At 41.7% G+C, this 22,214-nt stretch overlaps 1 protein-coding gene across 1 annotated transcript in view; it reads left to right on the forward strand.

Annotated features, from left to right (window-relative positions):
* The window catches only part of XDH (xanthine dehydrogenase), a 51,226-nt gene that overhangs the window by 19,352 nt on the left and 9,660 nt on the right, over nucleotides 1-22,214 (forward strand). Inside the window, exons 12-28 of the mRNA XM_072858435.1 lie at nucleotides 562-713; nucleotides 1,666-1,759; nucleotides 2,603-2,712; nucleotides 6,580-6,764; nucleotides 7,294-7,468; nucleotides 7,934-8,023; nucleotides 8,679-8,848; nucleotides 11,399-11,522; nucleotides 11,940-12,059; nucleotides 13,619-13,715; nucleotides 15,656-15,780; nucleotides 16,513-16,646; nucleotides 18,138-18,225; nucleotides 18,846-18,932; nucleotides 20,372-20,563; nucleotides 21,056-21,201; nucleotides 21,795-21,876. Of these exons, the coding sequence (XP_072714536.1) occupies nucleotides 562-713; nucleotides 1,666-1,759; nucleotides 2,603-2,712; nucleotides 6,580-6,764; nucleotides 7,294-7,468; nucleotides 7,934-8,023; nucleotides 8,679-8,848; nucleotides 11,399-11,522; nucleotides 11,940-12,059; nucleotides 13,619-13,715; nucleotides 15,656-15,780; nucleotides 16,513-16,646; nucleotides 18,138-18,225; nucleotides 18,846-18,932; nucleotides 20,372-20,563; nucleotides 21,056-21,201; nucleotides 21,795-21,876 (2,171 nt within the window). The remainder of the gene's footprint in view (nucleotides 1-561; nucleotides 714-1,665; nucleotides 1,760-2,602; nucleotides 2,713-6,579; nucleotides 6,765-7,293; nucleotides 7,469-7,933; nucleotides 8,024-8,678; nucleotides 8,849-11,398; nucleotides 11,523-11,939; nucleotides 12,060-13,618; nucleotides 13,716-15,655; nucleotides 15,781-16,512; nucleotides 16,647-18,137; nucleotides 18,226-18,845; nucleotides 18,933-20,371; nucleotides 20,564-21,055; nucleotides 21,202-21,794; nucleotides 21,877-22,214) is intronic.

The raw sequence follows: 22,214 nt of genomic DNA on the forward strand, positions 1-22,214 counted from the left end.
TATATTAACTGGGTTAATGGGTTTCAGTGGGCCATCTTTTTATTTAGAAAGATTTTAAAATTAGTAACTGGGAGAAAGATGCTAGATTTGACAGTCGAAGTGACTAAGTGAAGTATTGCATTTATCTTAGTGGTGGAAACAGGTCAACCTTACAAATAGTTAGAAGTAATTAGGACAATGTAGTGCATGTGGCCCAATGCCTAGTAGCATGTTTAAGGTGTGGAAACTGGAGAGGAGTTGGAGTTCACTTCTCAAAGGACAAACTAATACCTATAGGAGGGCAATATCATTCATAATACACTGAGGCAAAAGGGTGGTGGGTTACTGTCATGTGTGAGGCAGTACCACCATGAGCTGTGATTTAAAGGTGAATTTTGTTCTGAGGATGTGATGTTTACATGCAGTGCATACAAAATAGTCTAGTGTGACTGAATGTCTTCTCTAAACCCTGCTGTCTAATTAAACTCAGTGGCATCTGAGCTTTGTAGACACAGTTAGAACCGTCCTCCTGTACCTTGACGTTTGGGAGAACAACAGTTCTTTTCATTTGTTTGTTTACAGGGGTCACCTTCGGTGCTGCCTGTACCCTGAGCTCAGTAGAGGAGGTGCTGAGAAAAGTGGTGGCAGAGCTTCCTCCTTACAAAACGGAGGTCTTCCAGGCTGTCCTTGAACAGCTGCGGTGGTTTGCAGGGCCACAGATCAGGAATGTTGCCGTAAGTGACTCAGGAGCATCAGGGACTGGAATTGAAAGCTCAGTCTGAGGAGCTGGCCTGCCTCATACAGTGCTGGTGTGCCTTGTGCTTCTCACATGAGAACATGTGCAAACTGAGGCAAAGAAGCTAGTACACATAAACCAACCACAGGAACTGATAGCAACATGGGTCTCAGCTGGTGTCTGTGCTACACTGATATCAGAGATTTAGCAAGCAAGGGAAACATGGCAGCTGTCCAGGTCTTCCATTGCTTTTGTCAGGATAAATGGGGGAAACTGTAGTGAGATTTGACTAATTTAACAAAAATGTATTTAGAGTGCTGGACAAACTTCATAGAAGCAGGTGTGTAGATTTTTTCCAGCACAACTATGGTAGTCATAGTGTTAATGCATCAGATCTGGCAAATTTTCCTCTAGTTTTAAAGGGAAAGAGGAGGTGGGTTTGGTGTGTTCAAACTGCGTATACTAAAAGAAAAAAATATCAAGCAAGCAGATGAACCAACCTACCAAACATAAAATTTTGTTCCACAAGATACTGTGCCATACATTTGTATTGCAGCCAAAAAACTTGGGTTCCTGAATGTTACTGGAAAGATGCTCTGTACTTCCATGGATCTTCCCTTAATTGCAGCTACAGTGATTGAATTTTGGTATTGTTGGACATACGTGGTTTGAGCATAAGGTAGTTTTGATGCATTACCCAAAGACTGTTCCTAAAACTTTCTGGCGAACGTTAGTGTTGACTGGGACAGCAACTGATTTCATGGGTTTTATGTTCTCCCACTTCATTAAAGGCCTAAAATTGCTGAGTGAGCAAAAAGAATTTATCAAAGCAAACTTAAGCAGAGCTGACCTCTAGTACACTGTGTATGGAGTAATGCAGGATTACAAGATGCTATGGCTGTATCTTCAGGTTTTTTAATATTTATCTGATGCATATATTATCACTCTAGGCCCTTGGTGGGAACATAATGACAGCAAGCCCAATTTCTGACTTAAATCCTGTGTTAATGGCAAGTGGAAGCAAACTGACTCTGGTATCAAATGGTAAGTTACTCACATTTCCTTGTGGCACTGAGGGGATTGGGGTAGTCAACAGTCCTCTGTCATGGATTGTTAGGTCAGGTCAGAACTTGAAAGTGGAAGTTAACATTATGAAAAATAGGCTTAGTTTGAGTCTTCAGGGGTTTTCCCCTTTTTGAGGCTGAAGTCCTAAGGCTAGGCCTAAGGTTAGCTTCCTAAAGAATTTTGAACTTCTGTGCCAGAATGAATCTCTGGTACTGTGTATGTACTTACAGACATGTCCTTGTGAAGAGCTGGTTGAAGATGTCTTTTCATGCAAAACAATAGGCATGAAATTGTTTCTGTCACTATCATACTTTGATCCTTGTGCATTTTTCATTTAAAGATTGAAACTGCTGTGGGTTTGGTTTTTTTTTTCTATGAAGAAAGACAAATGTCTCAATTTGTATTTGCTCTTAGGAACAATTTTTTTGAAATAGGATCCTTGAAGTAAGTGAACTGTCTGATCACTGACTTTCTCTTGTACTGGTTTGTGTGCAGGCTAAGGAAAAGGGAAAGAGGGAATGACATTGGGATGTTGGAAACTGGTTCACCTGGAGGCTCAGTTTTAATTAGATAAAGGAGGAGGGAGGACTCTTTGATCAGTTCCTGTGCAAATAAAACTTCATATGTAGGCAGAAGCTGTCATAGATTCCATAAGGACCAAAGTAAATCTGAGAAAATCCTTCCTGATTTGGTGAAAGAGGGTGGAAAAATGAAAACTGATATATCAAGAGTGATTTGTGTAGGTTGAGGCTCTTTCACGCATACTATTGCCATTCTTCATCTGAGTTATTAATCCACCATTGATCTCTCCTTGCTCTACAGAGGGCAAAAGGACTATCATGATGGATGAGAAGTTTTTCACCGGATACAGAAAGACAATAGTTAAGCCTGAAGAAATACTTCTCTCTGTTGAAATACCCTACAGCAAAAAGGTAAGCTTGTAGGAAAAGACTTCAATATCCGTGGAGCTAAAATGCTGTTATTTGAGTGTTATTTTCAATGTTAGGCACTTTTTTCCTTGGAGACTGACCTCCAGATGCTTATGTAGTCCCAAGTGGACCAGGAAGCAAGTAAATTATTTGGTGAAAACCTAGCAACATACTCTTTTTGACAAGCAAGGGGAGCTGGGCTCTATCATGAAGTACAGTAAGCCCAAGAAGTTTTCTAGTGCAAGAAATATAAATTTCACTTTATTACCTGGAGCTTTTTGAGTGCATTCGGTAATGATGAAAGGTGACAAAGTGATGTTCCCAGAGGTCTAAGTTCTGTTTGCAAAATAGTACAGCAAAGATTCCAGCAGTTCCTGAAGTAAAGTGAAGTTAAAGTTCCCGAGGTTCCGGTTTCATTTCTGTGAACTAAAATGGGAAAAGAAATGGGAAAAAGTGTGTACGGATAAGAGGGGAAATTCAGTTTCTGCATCCTTGCCTTGCAAGACCAAAACCACAAGGACTGATTATTAGGGCATTTTGGCAATGTGGACTTGCAACTTCAAATGAGCCTGCAAAACTTCCTTCAAATACGAGAATGAACACTTCTCTTCTGTAGCAGCCTGAACCATAACTGATTCAGAGTGTACAAGAGGTAGAACTCTCCTTTTTTCCCTTCAGGACTGAGAACATCAGACTGTAATTGTATGGCTGTGAAGGTATTTACCTTTTTAGGGCTTGAGGCTACAAGTTATAAGATGCAAGGATTCACAGTGTAGTGACACATTTTCTTTATAAATGGAAAACACTGATTTACTTGAAATGCCATCATATTATGGGATAGAACAAATAAATCCTTTGTCTATCTTCTCTGATTTTTGTATCTAACTATTAAAGGATTTTATTTTATGGTGGGTTTTTTACAGCTATTTTATTTATGGTGTTTTTCCATCTATTTCTGAGCGATCCTTCTTTGATCTTGTGATAATTGCAGGAAGCATCGCTTTCTGCCAAAATGAGAAACATGCTTGAGGTAGTCAATGGAAAACACCATATTCCTCCATCCATATGACAGTCATATGGCAATTTCACAAAACAAACAAATGTTTACCAGCAGGGCAATGGCTTCATCCCTAGGTTATATGCAGCTCATTGATCTGAAAAACTAAAACAACTTTTGAACTCTCTACTTCATGGTTTCTTGGCTGATCTTTGCTCACAAACATGAAGTCGGGGAGACTAAAGTTCTTCAGGGGATGTCTGAAGGTGATGGCATGTGGCAGGCAAAGTCTTCTGGAACTGTGATTTCCTCACAACTGGAAGCAGGGCTGCATCAGCACACAGCTAGATTGAATTTTTTGGTTTATGTTTGTTTAAAACTGATGCTACCTCTTGCATTGATGTGACTTGTCACTCCAAGGTAGGAGCACATTAAGAAATCCACAGGCTCTAAAAGATTCATAGCCAACCTGGTCAAACAACAGAAAGAATTAGACTAAAGAAGTTTAGCAGTTTACATGATTCAGTGTTACTGTAGGGGGACTGAGCTCAGGGTAGGCTTTATCACAGAGAGGCTGTTACAGGAGAGGAGGTAACACCTTTTTCTCCTGCTAGTTTTTGTGTCAGATATTTAAGATATTCAGGGAATAAAGATTTTTGAGTCTATACTTGTAAGGGGATTGCAGCTGAGCAAAGACAGTATTTAGAAAAGGAAACAGCTCACTGGATTAAAGATAAAATATAAGCAGATTCCAGAAAAGAATACTTCGTAGCTTTTTGTATATAACAAGATATTCCTAGTACAGGACGTATCCTTTATTTAATAACCCTCTTTCTGTTCTGGACTATAAAAACATTTCTTGTGTTCCAGATAATGTTCACAAATATTATGCACCACTTCAGTTATTACTTAGTGACCATCAGTTTTTCATGTCCTTTCCCTTACATACATCTTTCTCTATCACATTTGTCACTGTTACTTAATTTTTATTATAATAGTATTCTGCATCATATAGACATTTACTAGTTTTCAAATAGAAAAAGCCTGACAACACAACGCCTATATATCTCTATTGTTGGAAAACCATCTTAACCTACTGTTTGCTCAGTATTGCCATCACAGGCTCGTAGTATTACAATTTTTGCCCTGCTGAAGAGACCGAAAGCAGTCATGAAGTCTTACTTCATCCTTTTAATTGGTATCTTCCAACCTTCATCCATTATTGATCTCTATATTCCACAGTGGTGGACTGAAAAAATTGACATGGAAACAATGTTTTTGCAATTGTGAATACTGCCTATGAATCTTTTAGAGCCTGTGGATTTCTTAATGTGCTTCTACCTGGTGTTGCATCTTGTCCAGAAGGAGAGGGGAGACTAATCTAGGTCCCTAGTATGCAGCCCTTAAGAGTAAGGGTTGCTTGGTCTTCCTGTGAGAATAATTAACACCTAGAAACTTTCACTGTGATAATTTAGAGGGGACATGCTCTGTTGTTTTACCAAGAGGCAGGGTAGACATGGGCAGCTGATGTGATGGTTACCTTCCCTACACTCCTAGTGAGGAAAAATAGTGAGTACTTTTTCTCCCACGGGACCGTGTACCAAGAAAACTAATGCATCTTGCAAGGAGTGAAGGCAAATATTGCCCTCTTTTTGCAATTGTGTTATTGGAAATCTTCTCTGAAGTGTGCAGTAAGAGAAGAGGCTGCTTTTTCTCCTCTTTGAAAGCTAATTGGTTTAACAAGCAGAGTGGCAGAATGTCCTCATTGGGAGGATGCTATTGATGCTCCTCTGCTATTATCTGCTGGCTGCCCACTAATTACTTGAATTCAGGAAATGAAACACACCCTTCAGTTATATCTCCAGGAACAAGTTCTCAATGCACAAAAGGGGCCTCTTGTGAAACTGTTCTCATTGCCAACAACAGAGGAATTGTTCTTTACAATAATGAAAGAATTGCTGTCCACTTCTGATTAGAAATAATTAATGGAACAGACTGCTGTTCTGTGCAGAGTCACTTGGCTAAGCTATTAGAGAAGAAACCTGGCAGAAAACTCTCCAGAAGGGCCGTGCAAAGACATCGGATCTGATTCCTTTCTTAGTCTGCAGGATGCCTGAACAGCAATTTGTCATAATCTACATGACAGGCAAGGGGAAAAACTGGCTGTACTGTGACTCCACGATGACACCATCACTCGGTGTATACTGGTAGAGTGTCAATCTCATATTTACTGCAACTCTTCACAGGATTGCTGCTGAGTTTTGTGACTTGTAGTTGCTGGTGCATTTAAAAGAATTTCCTCACTCTGTGGAGACCAGCAGAGGATTCAGGATAGTTACTGAGAATTGTATTTGCAGTAACAGATTGAAATTGTCTTATATTAATTATTCTGGTCTGTTCTAGAACTGTGAGACATTTGTGGTTATTGATTTCAGTTCTTGCAGAATTCAAAGACTTCTGAAGGGAAGGGGTTTAGGATATGGGTTTTACTGATTAGGCTTCCAGCTTAGCAGCCTGGGAGAAAGAAAAAGTTGCTGAGGAACTGTAAGCTTGTTTATGTACAAAAATCTGTCCTGGTTCTTCCTCTCAAGATAAGCAAAAAATGTGACAGGTACGAGCAGATCCCTGTCAAAGCTCATTTCCCACACAGTCCTAGGTTGGTTAATAACCACGGATCAGAATTAATCTTTGAATCATGTGAAAATATACAGCGCTGCCTGAACAAACATGTGCTGCATGGCCCTGCAAGATGAATCAACCAGATAGTTCCCTGGAATAGCTCATCCATGTAGAGATAGGTTAACAGCTTGTCCATATTTATACTCCAAAGCATGCCAAGGTGGAGAATAAAGAAATATTTTCCTGTCTTCTAGGGTGAATACTTCTCAGCTTTCAAGCAGGCTTCCCGTCGGGAGGATGACATTGCTATTGTGACCTGTGGGATGAGAGTCCTGTTCCAAGATGGCACGAGCCAAGTAGAGGAGATAAAACTAAGCTATGGAGGAATGGCTCCTACAACTGTCCTGGCGCTAAAAACTTGCCAGGAGCTCACTGGCAGGTAGGAATTTTTCTGTGATAGAAAGGCTGTCTAATGGAATGGTGCTGATTTTTACGGGAGCAGTTCAAATACCCTAAATCCTCTCTGATAGTACACAGAAGGAGAAAGAGGAAGAAGTGTAGCTGCACTGCTGCAGCAGTCTGTGTTTTGTGTGATGCTTTGCTTCTTCCAGTACTCCTTACCCTCAAAGATCCATGTCAGTCTCTCATTCAGAGAGCCATTTCCTTGCTAAATTCACTCATCTGTTGAAGTGGGCAGAAGCTAGATGTGGGCATGACCTACAAAACTGATTTTCTTTCAAACTGGACTGAGAAGTCTGTGCTCTTATCATTTAATAGCTTTCCCACAACTTCAGAAAAGATGGCATGAGCCCAAGATGAGAGCAAAGCTGACACATATACTATAAACAGAGATGGAACAGGTGCCTGTGGCTTGAGAGCTTGTGTGGCTGCCATGTGAGAAGAGTTAGTCTGCCCTGGTGATATTTAGGGCTGAGCAAGGGCTCTGTGTCACCTTTGTTCCCTTGCAGAGACTGGAATGAGAAGCTGCTGCACGATGCCTGCCGCTTACTGGCGGGTGAGATGGATCTGTCTCCTTCTGCACCTGGTGGGATGGTGGATTTCCGACGCACGCTCACGCTCAGCTTCTTCTTCAAGTTCTACCTGACGGTCCTTCAGAAACTGAGCAAGAACCACAATGGCACTGTGAGTCAGAAGGGGAGGCAGGTTTGGGGAAGGAGGGACCTGTATGTGCTGTCTTGGTGGGGAAGGCATGGGGCGGGTTCAGATTCAAGCAGAGTCATACCTGATAACAAACTCCATGTTGCAATAGCAGCCAGAGCTACTCTACTCCTTACCTGCATGACAGTGACTAGTGCTAGTGTGTCTTCCCACTTGCTTCCTGGTGGCATCCCCACCTTGCTGTGGAAGGATGCTGATCTGTGGGTTCACAGGAGTATTCCTGGACTTCTCCCCTTCGTTGCATTACAACTGCTCTCATGGGTCTGTGCCTAATCTTTGCGCAGAGCCTGAGCCCTGTTTGCCTTTCACCCAGTAAAAGATTAATTATCTTCACTGGAGGATGGAGAATGGAGAATATCCTGGGCTGCTGGGGAATGTGAGAAAGGGACTGGCAAGGAAGATGACTGTTCTTTAATATGTCTCTGGCAGAACAATCTGTGTGAGCCCGTCCCCTCAAACTACATCAGTGCTACAGAGCTGTTTCACAAAGATCCCATTGCAAATGCCCAGCTCTTCCAAGTAAGTAGCAGTACCTGCATGGTGTAGACCCGGGCTTTTCTGTAGCTCAAACTGTGCTTCTTATCTTGTCATCTCCCTGAGTATGGACAACAAGTGAACTTATATAATGTGATTCCTGATGCTTGTATTTGGGTCCAAGTCCCTTCCTTGCTTTAGGATACAACATTCTTTCCTCTCATTGCCCAAGACTGGTCCTGACGTGTACAGCTTCATAAAAAGTGCTGCACTTTCCTCCTGCAGCCAGCTCCATATCCAAACTGAAATTGCCCTTCTGCTTTCCCTACAGCCTGCCTTTCTTTGCATCTCTCAGGCTTCAGATTCAGGATATAACTTCTTCCTTATTTCTCCGTTAATGACCTGTTCTCTTCAGCTCTGAGAGTAGAAGCTAGCTTCAGAACTTGAACCTTTTATGCAAGCTGTCACATCAAACCTTTCTCTTCCATAGCAGTTTCAAAAACCAAATCCCTTTCGCTTCATTCTCTACAGCCCCCTCTGTGTAGCCACTCCATCTTGTTTACCTTCCTTTCCTACAGGACTGAGTCCCCATCCCATTCCCCATCTCACTAGAATGTCTCATGGTGCCTTTTGGACTCCCATCAATGCTTCTGCCCCCTGCAATATGAGCAGTAGTAGTCAGTCATGTGTTTTACTCCAGGAAGTGCCCAGGGGGCAGGCAGTTGAAGATATGGTGGGCCGGCCTTTGATGCACGTTTCAGCAGCCAAACAAGCATGTGGAGAAGCTGTTTACTGCGATGACATCCCTCACTATGAGAATGAGCTGTATCTAACGCTGGTGACCAGCACCAAAGCCCATGCTAAGATCCTGTAAGTGTTGCTTCTGAGTTTCAGATGTTGGAAGCATCCAGTGCCTGGTGGCTTAGAAAACATTGACCTGTCAAATTGTGGGTGAGGGGAAAGGTTTTTGCATTAGTGGGAACTCCAGTTCATTGCACATTGTTACATGAAGGCGAGCTGTATGTGTTACAGCTGCCTTGCAAGTCTGCATCAGTGGGAATAGGAGGAATTAACATCCAACTTGGAGCTTTGCTGAAGCACAGAGCCCTCAGCCCTAGACAACCTTCTTGCATGTTCCATCTCTTATACTCAAGCATGCAGGATTAAAAGGAGCAGGGTAGGAGAGCACCACAATGTCTGAGGAGATGTCATTTTAATCACTAACCAGAGCATGCAGCTTGAACACACTCTTTCCTATCTGCCTAAAAATTTAGGTTGTAACATGCAGTTCTGCCACAGCACTCCGGCTGGTGAGTCAGCTCTGTGTGTACTATCTTCTGGTTTTTGCCTTGCGTGGTGCTTGCTTGCACTGGCTATGATCAAGCCCTCTGCATAACAGTCCTATGTGAGTTAGCTTCAGCTATTAGATGTAGACCTGTTTGTGCTTAGCTGTAGCAAAGTGGATAGGTCAGTATTTGGAAGTGCAGCTGTCTCTGAAAACACCTTGTTCATGCAGGGCATGACTGATGCATAATTTATAACGATAGTGACTAACCAACTCTAAAACGCCTATCCTGGCAGGTAATGCCATCTACATTCTCATAGGAGTTTTAATGCTGTTATATTGCAGGACTGACTGCCCCCCACAATCCCTAATTGTGCTTACATTGTGGTGGCTCTGCAGGCTCTCATCTGCCCTCAGCTGCTTTGATGTGGGACACTCTGTGTTACGTTACCTCGTCTCATCCTCAGTAGCCTTGCGATGTGCTGTTTGTTCCTTAGGCAATACTTCCTGCCGATTTAGGCTTCCTTTCCAGAGGTTTCCCACAGCGGTCTAACATGGGACGGGCAGCATGGTGGTCATGGATGCACAGATGTAGTAGTCAACTCCCAGGTTATGAAAAAAATTGCTCTGTCATCATAGTTAAATGTTAGGTGTTGCAACCTAAATGTTAGGTGGTCATTGAGTGCTGCAAACGCATAAGCATTGTTACTACTACCAGTGCAGATGGGGCAATAGAGAAAGCATCAGATCTATGCCTGTGACCACAATACGCAGTATTTTCTAGCAGCTGCTGTACACATTCTCTTGCATTTGTGTTCTGCACTCACGTGTCAAGCTGTGAGCCTGTATTGTTCTGTAGAGGGAGTAGTAGAATATTTCATCAGGTGACAGAAGTATCTCAGCCTATGATTTTGTCAGTCAAAATATTGGCTCTGAAAACTTCCACTTCACTCGAGTCAGATTTTGACCACCAAGTGTAAATTAGAAATCATCTGCCTCTGTGTTTCTAACGAAGGGAAAACTGTCAGGGGATTGTTTCTGAGGCATTACTGCAGAAGCACGGGAAAGTGAACTTTCCAAAGAAAAACAGCCTTGTTTTCAGGTCCTGCTGTCAAAGAGTTCATGTGGGAAAGTTCATTCATACATTCAATGTCTCTTTAAAAAAGTCTGTAGCTCACTGGGATGCATAAACAGCTACTTTCAGGCACAGTTTGTATCGGAGTTTCAGGAATCTAAACAAGCATGCTGAAAAAATTGCAGCAATTTACAGAAGACAATAAATCATTCAGCAGAAACAAAGCCACAGCTTTTCTATTCGCAACAGTTCCTTTGTAAAGCAAGCCAATTACATAGCCAATGTACAAAATATTGCAAAAGGAGCTTGAAAGTAGTTTTAATACATTTTTATGAAGTGCTCCATATAAAAATTAATTTATATTGCACTTTTCTAGTTACTTTGTCCTGCTTGTCACTTAGTTTTAAATCTGTGTATGACTCAAACAGACAAGCATTTTGGTTAGATACCTCTTTTGCTGATTACCAAAGAAAGCCTTTCATGAAGTTTTTTGTCTTTTGGAGCGTCATTTCTTTTGCATCCTTTTAAATACCCTGGAGCTTCCTTGTGATTGATACTCAATATCATCTCCCTGACTCACAGCCACATTTTTCTCTAGAGGTGAACCCACGGTAGATGGTATGTGTCTGCAGTAAAATTTCATGTTTATCAATAGGCAGGGGAGAATCTTGCCTTCACAGAATCATGGCAGCTAAGATGACAGTGGAGGCATACCATCACTAACACCAATCTGTCTTTGGTGAAAGGTGTCAAAGGATCTTCAGTACACGTGGTGATTGGATCAAGTTCAGATATGTTTTGGGGAAAAGATGTGTGATACAGTATAGTCCAAAGAAGCAGACTGATGATCAGACTCACAGGATTCAGATTATTGTATAGATCCCAAATGATTTTAGTCTAATATGTTGCCCTTTCTGCCTTGGTCTTGCATGATATTCATGTGACAAACTCCTTCTCTTTTGCATAGCCAGACTTCAGGGAATCAGGCCTGAAAACGTATAGCGCTGACAAAAAGAAAATAAGAAATAATAACGCTGCCTCTCCTCCTTTCTTTCTTTAGTTCTGTAGATGCATCTGAAGCCCAGAGTGTTCCTGGGTTTGTGTGTTTTGTCTCCGCCAAGGATGTTCCTGGCAGTAACATCACTGGCATCGCTAATGATGAGACAGTCTTTGCTGAGGATGTGGTATGTTGTTAAAAATAGCCTTTTTCAATCACACTGCTCAGGAGATAAGATTTCTCATATTGTCCAGTGGATTCTTCTCCCTTATACAGAGATAAATCCTAACTGCACTGGAGTCAATAGAAATCTTGGTGCCAAATTCAATAAGGCCTGAGTCCCTTTTGCCCCGTGCCCCTCTCCTCTGTGTTATCTGCACTGCTTTCCTCTAAGCTGCAGGCCACTGGGATGGACAGGCTCACTCGCTCAGTTACTGTCCAAAGTTGTTTGTGATTGTCTTCCCTTGACTGGTTTTAAATAGACTGGTCTGAACAGACAAATTAAAAACTGCACAAAAGGAATAGATGAAGAGAATTATCATGAGCCTCTCAGTTACTGCATATATACACACCAAATGATGGTGGGTCCTAATCTTGCCTGTAGGTCACTTGTGTTGGTCATATCATCGGTGCAGTTCTTGCAGACACACAAGAACATTCCAGAAGAGCGGCTAAAGCTGTGAAGATTAAGTATGAAGAGCTCAAACCTATTGTCACAATTCAGGTAAGATGGCTCACATCTGCTTCTGCAGTTAGCTTGGGACCCCCTGATGTCTAATTAACTTCTATTCTCACACATGCGGTTATTTAGTCACATATTTTGTTAGTCTTTGTGGGTGCAGCAGGATATGGATAGAAGGAATAATTTGTATATTTAAAGAGGACACACCTTTGATGTGGTACTGATTGGGAATACATTAACTTGTTCTGTGTTATTTAAAGCCAAAACAAATAAACCAAATGCTGGTAGATATATTGTGCTTGGCACAAATTTGTTTAACAAGGTTACTGTCAGTTACATTTTTATCCACAGGTGCTTGCTTTCAATATTCTCTGTTATGACCCTGCTGGTTTCATTGGTGTTCATTCATTCTTCATTCTCTGATTTATAACACTCAATAATAAGGTGTGAAAACGTCTTTTCTAGCTCTGTCACTGCACTGCTTCTCTGAGATTTCTGCAGACCACTTGTCTAGTTTCTAAGCTGATGAAATTAATTTTCAGGAGTTCACTCTCCACTGTGAACATTTCCACTGACTGTATGGACACAGCCCTTAAGTAGCTTTTCTCAAAGCTGAAGAAATTAATCTCAACAATTTGTGATCATTTCATGCTTTTTTTTTTTAACTAGAAGGCTTGTTGACAAGATTTCCTTATGTGACAGTAAAAGCAAATGATAATATCTAATAGACCATTCACATCTAGAAATGAGAAAAAAATGTATGAAGCCATTCTTACTGGGGAGAAATTAGAACCATGGGATTCTAATTAATTTTTTTAAGGGTCAGTATTTCATACTATGTATTTTGTAATGTGAATTGTATTCATGCAAATACAAAGAGTCTGTGTATTGTCTAGTACAGACATTGGTACTGTCATCTCTGGACAGAGGTTTTGGTTTGTTTCTATGATTTGTGGCTTCACAAACAATGTGTGAGAACTTTTCCTTTTCTGAGGCTTCTAGTTGTTTATTCAACCAGGGAAGATGAGAGTGGAGCCAAAAATGTGCTGATTTTTTGTTGTTGTCGTTTGATCATTCTGTGGGTTTTTTTCATTATGGAAAGCTTCAGTTTTGGCAAAGTGAAATGTGTTTGTAAAACTTCCCCAAGAAAGATTATTCTATGTTAGCTGAGAAGTGAACTATTTCTGCCGAAGTTCTCATCCCATCTGAGATTTAGCTTCTCCTTCTGTCTCTCTTCTTTTAATCTTTTTCTTTTTTTTCCGTTTTCTTTTCCTTTTTCCCCCCTTCTGGGCCACAGACTATAGTTAGCATAAGTTGTAAGTCATAGCTCTGGTGGCTACAGACCTTGATGTTCTGGGTCCGTAATGTAAAATGGGTACAAGGAGCAATCTAAGATTGTCCAATTATGGTGTTTACTGTGAAATTGCTGTGTTGCCAAAAATTATTTTGTACTGCTTTAAGTCAAGTCCCTTGGCTATTACGATAGTTAGTGTCTGATAAGTTCTTGTCCTTTTTATCTTGGATATTTCTTCTTCAGTCAGAGGAAGCTTTGTTTTCACTCTGCTTCCACTAAAATTTCATTGTGTCATTATGTTTCCTAGGAAGCTATTGAGAAACAATCCTTTCTTAAGTCTATAAAGAGGATTAATAAGGGAGATGTGAAGAAAGGGTTTGAAGAATCTGATCACATTTTGGAAGGTGAGAATAAGCATTAATACTTCTTTTAAAATAGGATAGTTTGTGACAAAAGAAGTCAAGCTGTCAGCCTCCTTTTTATGCATATGATACTGAACTCATGAAAGTAAGGCTTGTGGGGCTAAATTAATTTCATATTAAGTTTCAACTAACTGTTTATATACAAATAGCTTGTGAAAGATTTAATTTCAGTTTCAAACAGATTTGCTGTGCCCCTGTAAACACTCTCTTCTAATGTAAGGACACATTTTTCTTAAGCAAATATTCTACAAAGTGTTTCTTTCCTGAAACATATCCATATAGGAGCTTTTCCCTGTCCAGACGTAGTCTGGTCTGAATCTTATAGACAGTCAATTTCCTTTAACCTGGTATATGACTGTATCTTATGAAAATGGGACATACATGTGTCTGAAAACCTGATCCACCAACAGTGGTGGCTATAGGTATCATAAAGAACATGGCACTGCCCTGTAACACTTTCTCAACATGGATCGTTGGTCTGTCTTTGAGGATGGGGTTTTTTTGGTTTGCTTCTTGGTTTCATTCAGTTGGAGTCTGCCAAGCAGGTTATAGAGACATGGGTAAACACAGCAATTACCAACAACTCTTTAAAACCTCTATGAGTTAGGAGGGGAGCCGGAGCTGTGAACTGGACTCTCAGACCCATGTCATTGCTTGGTGTGTGTATCACTGATCAATAGCTCCTGAGAGGAGGAGTCTCAAACATCAGACCTTTGGAGAATTATGTATTTATCGATAAGAGGGTGTTGTATCCCTCTTACAGATCTGAGAGGAAAGTTAAATCAGTTACAGACACAAAGCCTGGTGTGAAGGGATTATTCTCAAATATCACAGAGAAGCATGCCCCCCTTACCTCCCCATGGGGGAAGGGAGGAGTTATTTAACTGAAACACCAATTTCCAGGTCTGTAATTTGTTATATTTTGGTATGCATTGCTGAGACTTTCCTCTGCAGTCAGCGCTTGGTGCTGGCGCTTCAAAGGTGTCCTAAGCTGTTGTTAACTGTTTCTTATAGTGTACTATACTATACAAAATGAAAACACTGTGCCAGGCAAGGCAGAAATTCTTCTGAGCTAGAAGAACAGGTTATTTAAAAGGATGCAATACTCTGTGAATGCCAGGCCAGCCCCCTCAGGGAGACAAGAGAAAGGCTCCTGCTCTGTACCAGAGTAGGCGTTGTCTCATGCAAATGTGCGTTTCTCACTGGTGTACCTAATGAAGGCAGCTATTTTGTTGTTGCTGAATTGAATAAAAGGAAGAGAGGAACAGGATTTTGAGAACTGCTCTGAATATTAATTTTCATGGCAGCTGAATAGACCAGGGCCATGACTGAGAAAGGAGGTTGATTCTGACATAATAGTGTGTAGCATGACTGGAAATTGTACCCTCAGCACGGCCAGGTAAGATGTCCTGGGAAGGAGCCGCATGCAGTGACAGAGGGTTGATTCCCAGTTAGATCTTCTTAAGGCATTCTGTGTTTCTGTTTTTGTTCCCCTGTTTCAAAGTCTGTAACCTTGAATTTGGTATGCTCAGCTAGACTATACTTGATTTATTTTTATCCTTCATCTCAGTGGTGTTATCAAGTCTGAAAGGTATGAAACACTGCATCTTAAGGGATGCTGGATCAATGGCATGGTGTGCAGGCTTATTTTTGAAATGCCAGCCACTTGTGTTTTGGACTGAGGATTTCTAGAAAGTGGAAGGGGTGTGTGTCTGGTTTTTTGTTGGTTTTTTTTTTTTTTTTTTTAAAATGTTGAACCAGAAATGTCACTTTTAGAGCTAGGGTATCCAGTGCTGGGCAGTGCAAAGGGTTATCATTTAAGACATGTCAAAAGGGCAGTAGCTTGCAGGCAGCACATGATGGGAGACACCTTATAACAACAGGGACACCCTATCTTTGTGGCATTTCATTCAATTTTCTAGGAGAGATGTACCTTGGTGGGCAGGAGCATTTCTATCTGGAAACTCACTGTACTGTGGCTGTGCCAAAGGGGGAAGATGGTGAGATGGAACTCTTTGTGTCAACCCAAAACCTAATGAAGACACAGGTACTGTCTCATTGACCTGCAACCTAAAAGGCATTTGTTTCTCAGGTTCAGACTAGATAAACGGTGGTTTTACAGTTGGTCCTATCTTGAGTAAAAAAAACACATAGGCTGAGTTGGGTATGGGATCTAAAGTCCATATCCATCCTACTGGTGTCCTGAATCAGCTTCCAGGTGACAGAGATGTTTCTGTTGGCAGCACATCTTTGTCACCAGGGATTACATGCTTAACCCTTTCTGGAGAGGGTACCAGGTGATCAGTAGGCATGGCTGTTGAATGACATGTCAGAAAGAGAGGTGGTGTAAACACTGACTATATATACCAACTCTGCCATCTTGTGAGATAGGCTACTGGCACTATGGGGTGTCTTTGGCCTGTTTAATGACTCGCCAAGACTGTCCAAAGGTCTCATAAGAGTGAGGAGAATGGACAGAGTGGTATGGACGTCAAACCCTGTGCTAAACGAGACCTATGTCTTGGTAACCTCATCTCACATCAGTCTCTTCCTGAATCTGGTGCTGTTTGCTGAAGCACTGAGTGTCTTCCCACCTCAGAGATGAAATACTGGGCTCATTGGTTCCAATTGCATCAAATCCAATTGCAGGACCAATAGGACCTGCAATGTAACAGAGTATTTGCACTGTTGCAATGGTTGCAGAAAGGCAATGTGTTGGTATCTAGTTCTTAACACCAGCTCAGCTCTGCATGTGTTCTGCTGTTCTGTTTTTCTTTAGGAGTTTGCTGCTAATGCGTTGGGAGTCCCTTCAAATCGGGTTGTTGTTCGAGTGAAAAGAATGGGAGGAGGATTTGGAGGAAAAGAGACTAGGAATACTATTTTGACAACTGCTGTGGCTGTCGCAGCCTTCAAGTAAGTTTGGGTGTGGGGAACAGGGCTTTTTCCTTTCAGACTGTCCCAGCCTGCCTCTTTCTGGAACACCATTTACATTGGAGCACTTTCAAGCCTCTTCATGTCTTGTAACTGTACAGCTTACAGCAAGCCTGGGATTTCCCTAAGGAGGTGTCTAATGGGCTCTTAGCTGGTAGGAGGAATTGAACCTGCTCAGAGGGGCTAAGCTTATGTGGGAATGTCAGCTTTTAATAGGAAGGGGGGAAAAACCCCATTACTCTGCCCTTCCTTTGGTGCTCTGAAAACTCTTGTATCTCAAATTATCTGCTTCTCCCCTCCACTTCACCCCAAACCCTTTCAAAGTCCAGCACCAGCCGTGCTTGTTGTTTTGTATAATAGAGGTATGAGAGTTTCTTCCTTGCTCAAAACTCTACTACAACAGCGTTGCACCACTGTTTCTCTGCTCTTCTGCAAACTCTCTCTCTTGATTTTTCCCTAGGAAGGGTGGCAGACCACTGAACAGAAACCCACACTTTTCAAACCCCTAAAAGCCCAGGAAATAAACCTAGACTGTAACCATTTGTGAAGCGTAGATTGGAAATGTGCTTCTGGTTTCTGGAGTTTTGATATGGGCTCATCTTTAACTGTGCAGGTTTCTGTGGTTGTGAGTGAACATGGCCCCTGAGATGACATTTGTGTGCTGTGTGTGACACTGCCCTTCCCAATACTGCCCTTGTAGGTGAGGATGCACCTTGCTGGCAATGCTAGATGGATCTTGCAATACAGCAGCAATTTGATAAAATACCTTTGGAAGAGAACAGCCAAAATGAAGCTCCTGTACTTAAATCAGCTTTATTTTTCCTGTTCTGAGCAAACCACCTGCTTTCTCTAATTAATCAGTAATACATGTCCATTTTTTTCTTTCCTTATCTTTGCCAGCCAAACCACTGTTTTATATCCCAGAGGTTATGAAAGAACTTCTATGGCATTCCCTAGATATTTTTACAACCTCAAGAGAGGCACTGGGAAGGCAGAATTCTTAGAAAATGAAGAGCAACTCCTCCTCTCCTCCTTGTTTTCTTCCTTGGATAACAAATAAGCAAATAAAAAACAAGGTCAAGTTGAAGGCTAGTTAGTACTTTACTTAGCATTATTAGATAATTCATATGGCATTCTCTCTTGCAAAGCCAGGAGAGTGCCTTGAGAAATAGTCTGGAAAACAGTGACTGCTCAGTTATTAGCATCTGTCTCTGTAAGAAACTATCCTTCTTTTTAATATGAGTCTCCACAAGAGTTTTCACAAACAGGTCCCAACTTCTAAGATCTTAATTTTTTTTTTTTTACTCAATCTTGCCATTTTCTTAAGAGGAAGATATATAAACCAAGCAGTTTACCCCTAACTCCCTATTGCCACTCTGGAAAGACAATGCTCACCAAAAAGAAGAGAGTCTTGCTCTGTAGGAACTGTATTGTGCATTTCAGGCTTTGCCTGATAAATGTATCCTTTAACAGAACTGGCTGCCCAGTAAGATGCATGCTGGATCGAGATGAGGACATGCTGATAAGTGGTGGGAGACATCCCTTCCTGGGGAGGTACAAGGTATGCATACATATGAAATGAGTGCATGTTGTCTCAGTGTTGTCACCTGAAACATCAGAGAACAGTAAGATACTGTGAAAAAATTGCTGCTCTGGTTGTTTCGTTGCTGATCTCCACTGATGCAAATGGATCAGGTCAGCTGGGTTATAGCATTTTTCCTGTTAAACTCCTGCAGAAGTTCTTTTGGCTCGGATGGTTCCCTTCTTGTGACCCCAGCATAAATACTTCCCTCTTCCTTGCAACCAAGACTTTGCCCCTGTTGACAATCATATTGCTCTTAGATGCTCCCCCATTTGTTTACAGTATTGTACTGCTGTTTGTTAACTTCCTTTCCTCTTCAATACCTATCCAACTGCTTCTGCTTTTCAAAGCCAAAACCTGTTAAGGAAGGTGTGGCTGTGGCAAGTGGCCAGCACTTATTTTAGAGTTATCTGGAGCAAGATTAAGATGCATACATGGACCCTTTAGTGGGAAGCTTCCTCAGTTGCTGCCTGTGCTTGTCCTATGCTGCAGCAGAGGACAGTCAACCTTTTTCTTGTATGAGGTCCATTCAGTTTTTGGAGGGAAGCACGAAACAACATTTTGTAGAAAACTGATTACTGAGGAAACTCTCTTGACAGGTTGGTTTCATGAAGAATGGGAAAGTCAAGAGTCTGGAGGTGTCATACTACAGCAATGGGGGCAACTCTGTAGACCTCTCTTATGGTGTAAGTAAAATTTTCTGATGGCTAACTAGGTGGAAGATGTTTCCCTGTGCAACCTTTTGCTCTGACTTGAGAGCTGTTGTCTACAGCATTGCTTGCACATTCTGCTCTCTGACATGACTGAAAACAAACCTTGATGGGTTTTTGGAGCTTTTGCAACTGCTCTCTGAGCCAACTGACCTGCCTTGGCATGTGCCACATAATTCTTATTGATGCTGTAATAACTTTGATTAGGCAAAAGGGTCAAGAAAGTTTGCTTTGCATTACAGAGGGCTGTGATGGGAAACTTCTTGCACAATGCAAGATGATTGATATTTCCCCAGCTTTAGGGAAAGCTAGTTTATTGGAATAAAAACCATGCAAGTCCAATAGGCTGATCAGGGCAGAGTGCCTAAATCAACAAGCTTGTTAAGGACTAGCTAAAGCTAATATTGCATGCACAAGCACTAAGGACAAGAATGGGCCTGAGTTCTGAGTTTGCCTCCAAGAATTTTTGTGCTGATGAGTAAAAAACTTTCCTTTTCTGTCATGTGAGTGACCAACCCAATAGCCTAGTGTCAGTCATGTTTATTCTAGCTCCCTTTCTCTAGTCCACTGAGTCTTTGATAACTTTCTGCAAAAATGAATCCACCTTCAGTAGGAGAGAACTGCGAGAGCGCTCTACCAGAGCCACATTCGATGCTAACAATGTGGTTGGTGCTGTGCAGAGCAGAATGGCAGGCAAGTGTCTTTGCATAAACTAAGGGCCTGATTGAGAGTACATCTATGTGAATTGTCTTTTTGACTGTCTGAATCAGGGGACTGGAAAGTGCTCCATGTTGCAATAAGGTTGGGATGTGCATAATCTCCTCTCTGCTGCTGGAAGGGAAATCTGGGAACACAAGCCACAAAGAAGCTCTGGCCCTTTCCCAGTTTGGACAATTGGTGGACAAAGAGCTCAAATCTTGCAGTTTAGATGTAGCTATTGAAAATCTTTATTTCATATAGTTGCCCTTACTGCCATAGCCCAGCTGCTGAGTCACTTGATATCAGCAAGGCTTTTTTTCCAGTAACAGATTGCTCAGTATAATTACAAGAAGATTCTGGTTCTTCTAGGTGGGTGATGGCATTTAGTAGCAGTTTGGCTCAGCCTGAGCCCAGGGCCAACAAAGGACTTTGAAGCTCAATCTGTCCCAGGGTCATAAGTGTCAACAGAGATGTGTGCTTATTGTCCTATCCTTCAGGAGGATACCGCTAGACACTCCGTTGGAAATGGGAGGGAGTACTGGCTGCACCTCAGTGCTCATCCAGCTGTGTTGACTGCAGAACTGCAGGGTGCAAGGGAAAGTGCTGGTGGTTGTAAATTAGCTTCAGAGCTTTCCAGCCTGGCTTTGGCAGCTAGTGAGAAGTCTGACATGTAATTCATGTAAAATGTGTCCACCCCCATTCCTTCTCTTCACCAGGTTATCGACAGAGCCCTGTTACATTTGGATAACTCCTACAACATCCCCAATGTCAGCAGCGTAGGCTTTGTTTGCAAGACCAACTTGCCTTCCAACACAGCCTTCCGTGGCTTTGGAGGGCCTCAAGGAATGATGATTGCTGAGTGCTGGATGAGCGACCTTGCTCGGAAGTGCGGCCTGCCACCTGAGGAGGTACAGATCCACTGACACATTTCAGGGTGATGCTGCCTTTGAACAATCTCTGAGAACTGGACACAACCACAGAAAATTATTAAGCATAATAACTTTTGCTTCATTTTCGCTAAGCTCTTAGTGGGATCTCAAACTTCCTGTATGACAGCCACATTATAGCACGGATTATCTTCTGCTTCATTAAATTCCCTCAGTAGCCTCGATTGTGTAACACCTGCTTTAAGGATAGATATTAAAAAAAAAGTCCAAACGCACTAGGTACCTTAATCTTACTAACAATGTGCTTAAGTCCCAGTCTCTCTTGAAAATTCCCAGCCTTAATGTCTTAGTCCCCATTTTCCCATAAACAGATATATGTCTGTTAATTCTATTGTTCTGTAGAGTGAGCAGAGGACTAAAACTAGGAACCAACATGCTTTTGATGTCATCCATTAAAAAGACCTAGTCTGAAGCATTAAACTTGGCATGTCCTTTATATGTCTCCTTGGGAAGGTGCGGAAGCTCAATCTTTATAATGAAGGAGACCTGACTCATTTTAACCAAAAGCTGGAGGGATTTACTCTACGAAGATGCTGGGATGAATGTTTGTCAAGCTCTAGCTATCATGCCAGGAAGAAACTAATTGAAGAATTCAACAAGTAGGTGTTCTGGAGCTGTCTTGTTACTGGGTGCACCTGTTCCCTACTAACTTCAGAAGTTCTCTTAGCAACTTGAGTGATGTGAAGTCAGACCTTATAGTTGCAGAGTGACTTCTAAAAATTTCTCTTTTTGAAATTCCTTCATTCTCACTGTGGGAAGAAACCTGTATCAGTGAGCTGGTAGCTTAAATAAGGCAGGAGCAGACCTAGCATGACATGATTTTGTAAGGGAAATGTAGCAAAGAAGAGGGGGTCTGTTAAGTCCAGCTAGGCTCTTCAAATGGCTATCAAGACAATTTGTTTAGGCTTTCCACTGCCTTACAGTCTTTTTCAGTTGGCTTGTATATACAACTGAATAGTTAATAGTCCAGACAATTGCTCCTGTAATGCCTAGGGGAGCATCTTCCATTTGGATTTCTTCTTGTTGGGACCCATAAACAAAGCCAATCTTTCATAAAAATTACTGATTAACTCAGCCTGTGTTGCATTCAGGTATTTCATTTCTGCTTTATACCCAAGCTGTCGGAGGGAAGCATAGCATTGAGTTGCAATGAAAGCCTCATGAGTATACGCATAATGTTCTGTCCTTGTAGGCAGAATCGCTGGAAGAAGAGAGGGATGTGCATCATTCCTACCAAATTTGGCATCAGTTTCACTGTCCCATTTCTGAACCAGGTTCGTAAGTATCATTCGTCTTTTCAGTAGAGAAGCTAGATTTATGCTGCCTTCCCCAGGCCCTCCTCCATTTGTACCAAACTGGAACTTTTCAGAGAAGTAGTAAATTAGTTAAGAAAGAGCACACATTTTTCAAACCAAAATGAGCAACACACCAGTTACCAGTTTATACTATCCAAAAGGCACCGCAATGCAGCTATGTTTCTGTGGTATTGTGTTATGGTAATTTCCCTGCCTATTCCCTCTTCCTCAATAGTCAAAACACTGTTCCTGTGTTTGACCTGACTTGATGGACTGTCAGTGGTGTTAGCAAGTTCAGGTGAAGAGTGCACCTCTGT

Source organism: Ciconia boyciana, chromosome 3, assembly GCF_034638445.1.
Source record: "Ciconia boyciana chromosome 3, ASM3463844v1, whole genome shotgun sequence".
Taxonomy (NCBI): Eukaryota; Metazoa; Chordata; class Aves; order Ciconiiformes; family Ciconiidae; genus Ciconia; species Ciconia boyciana.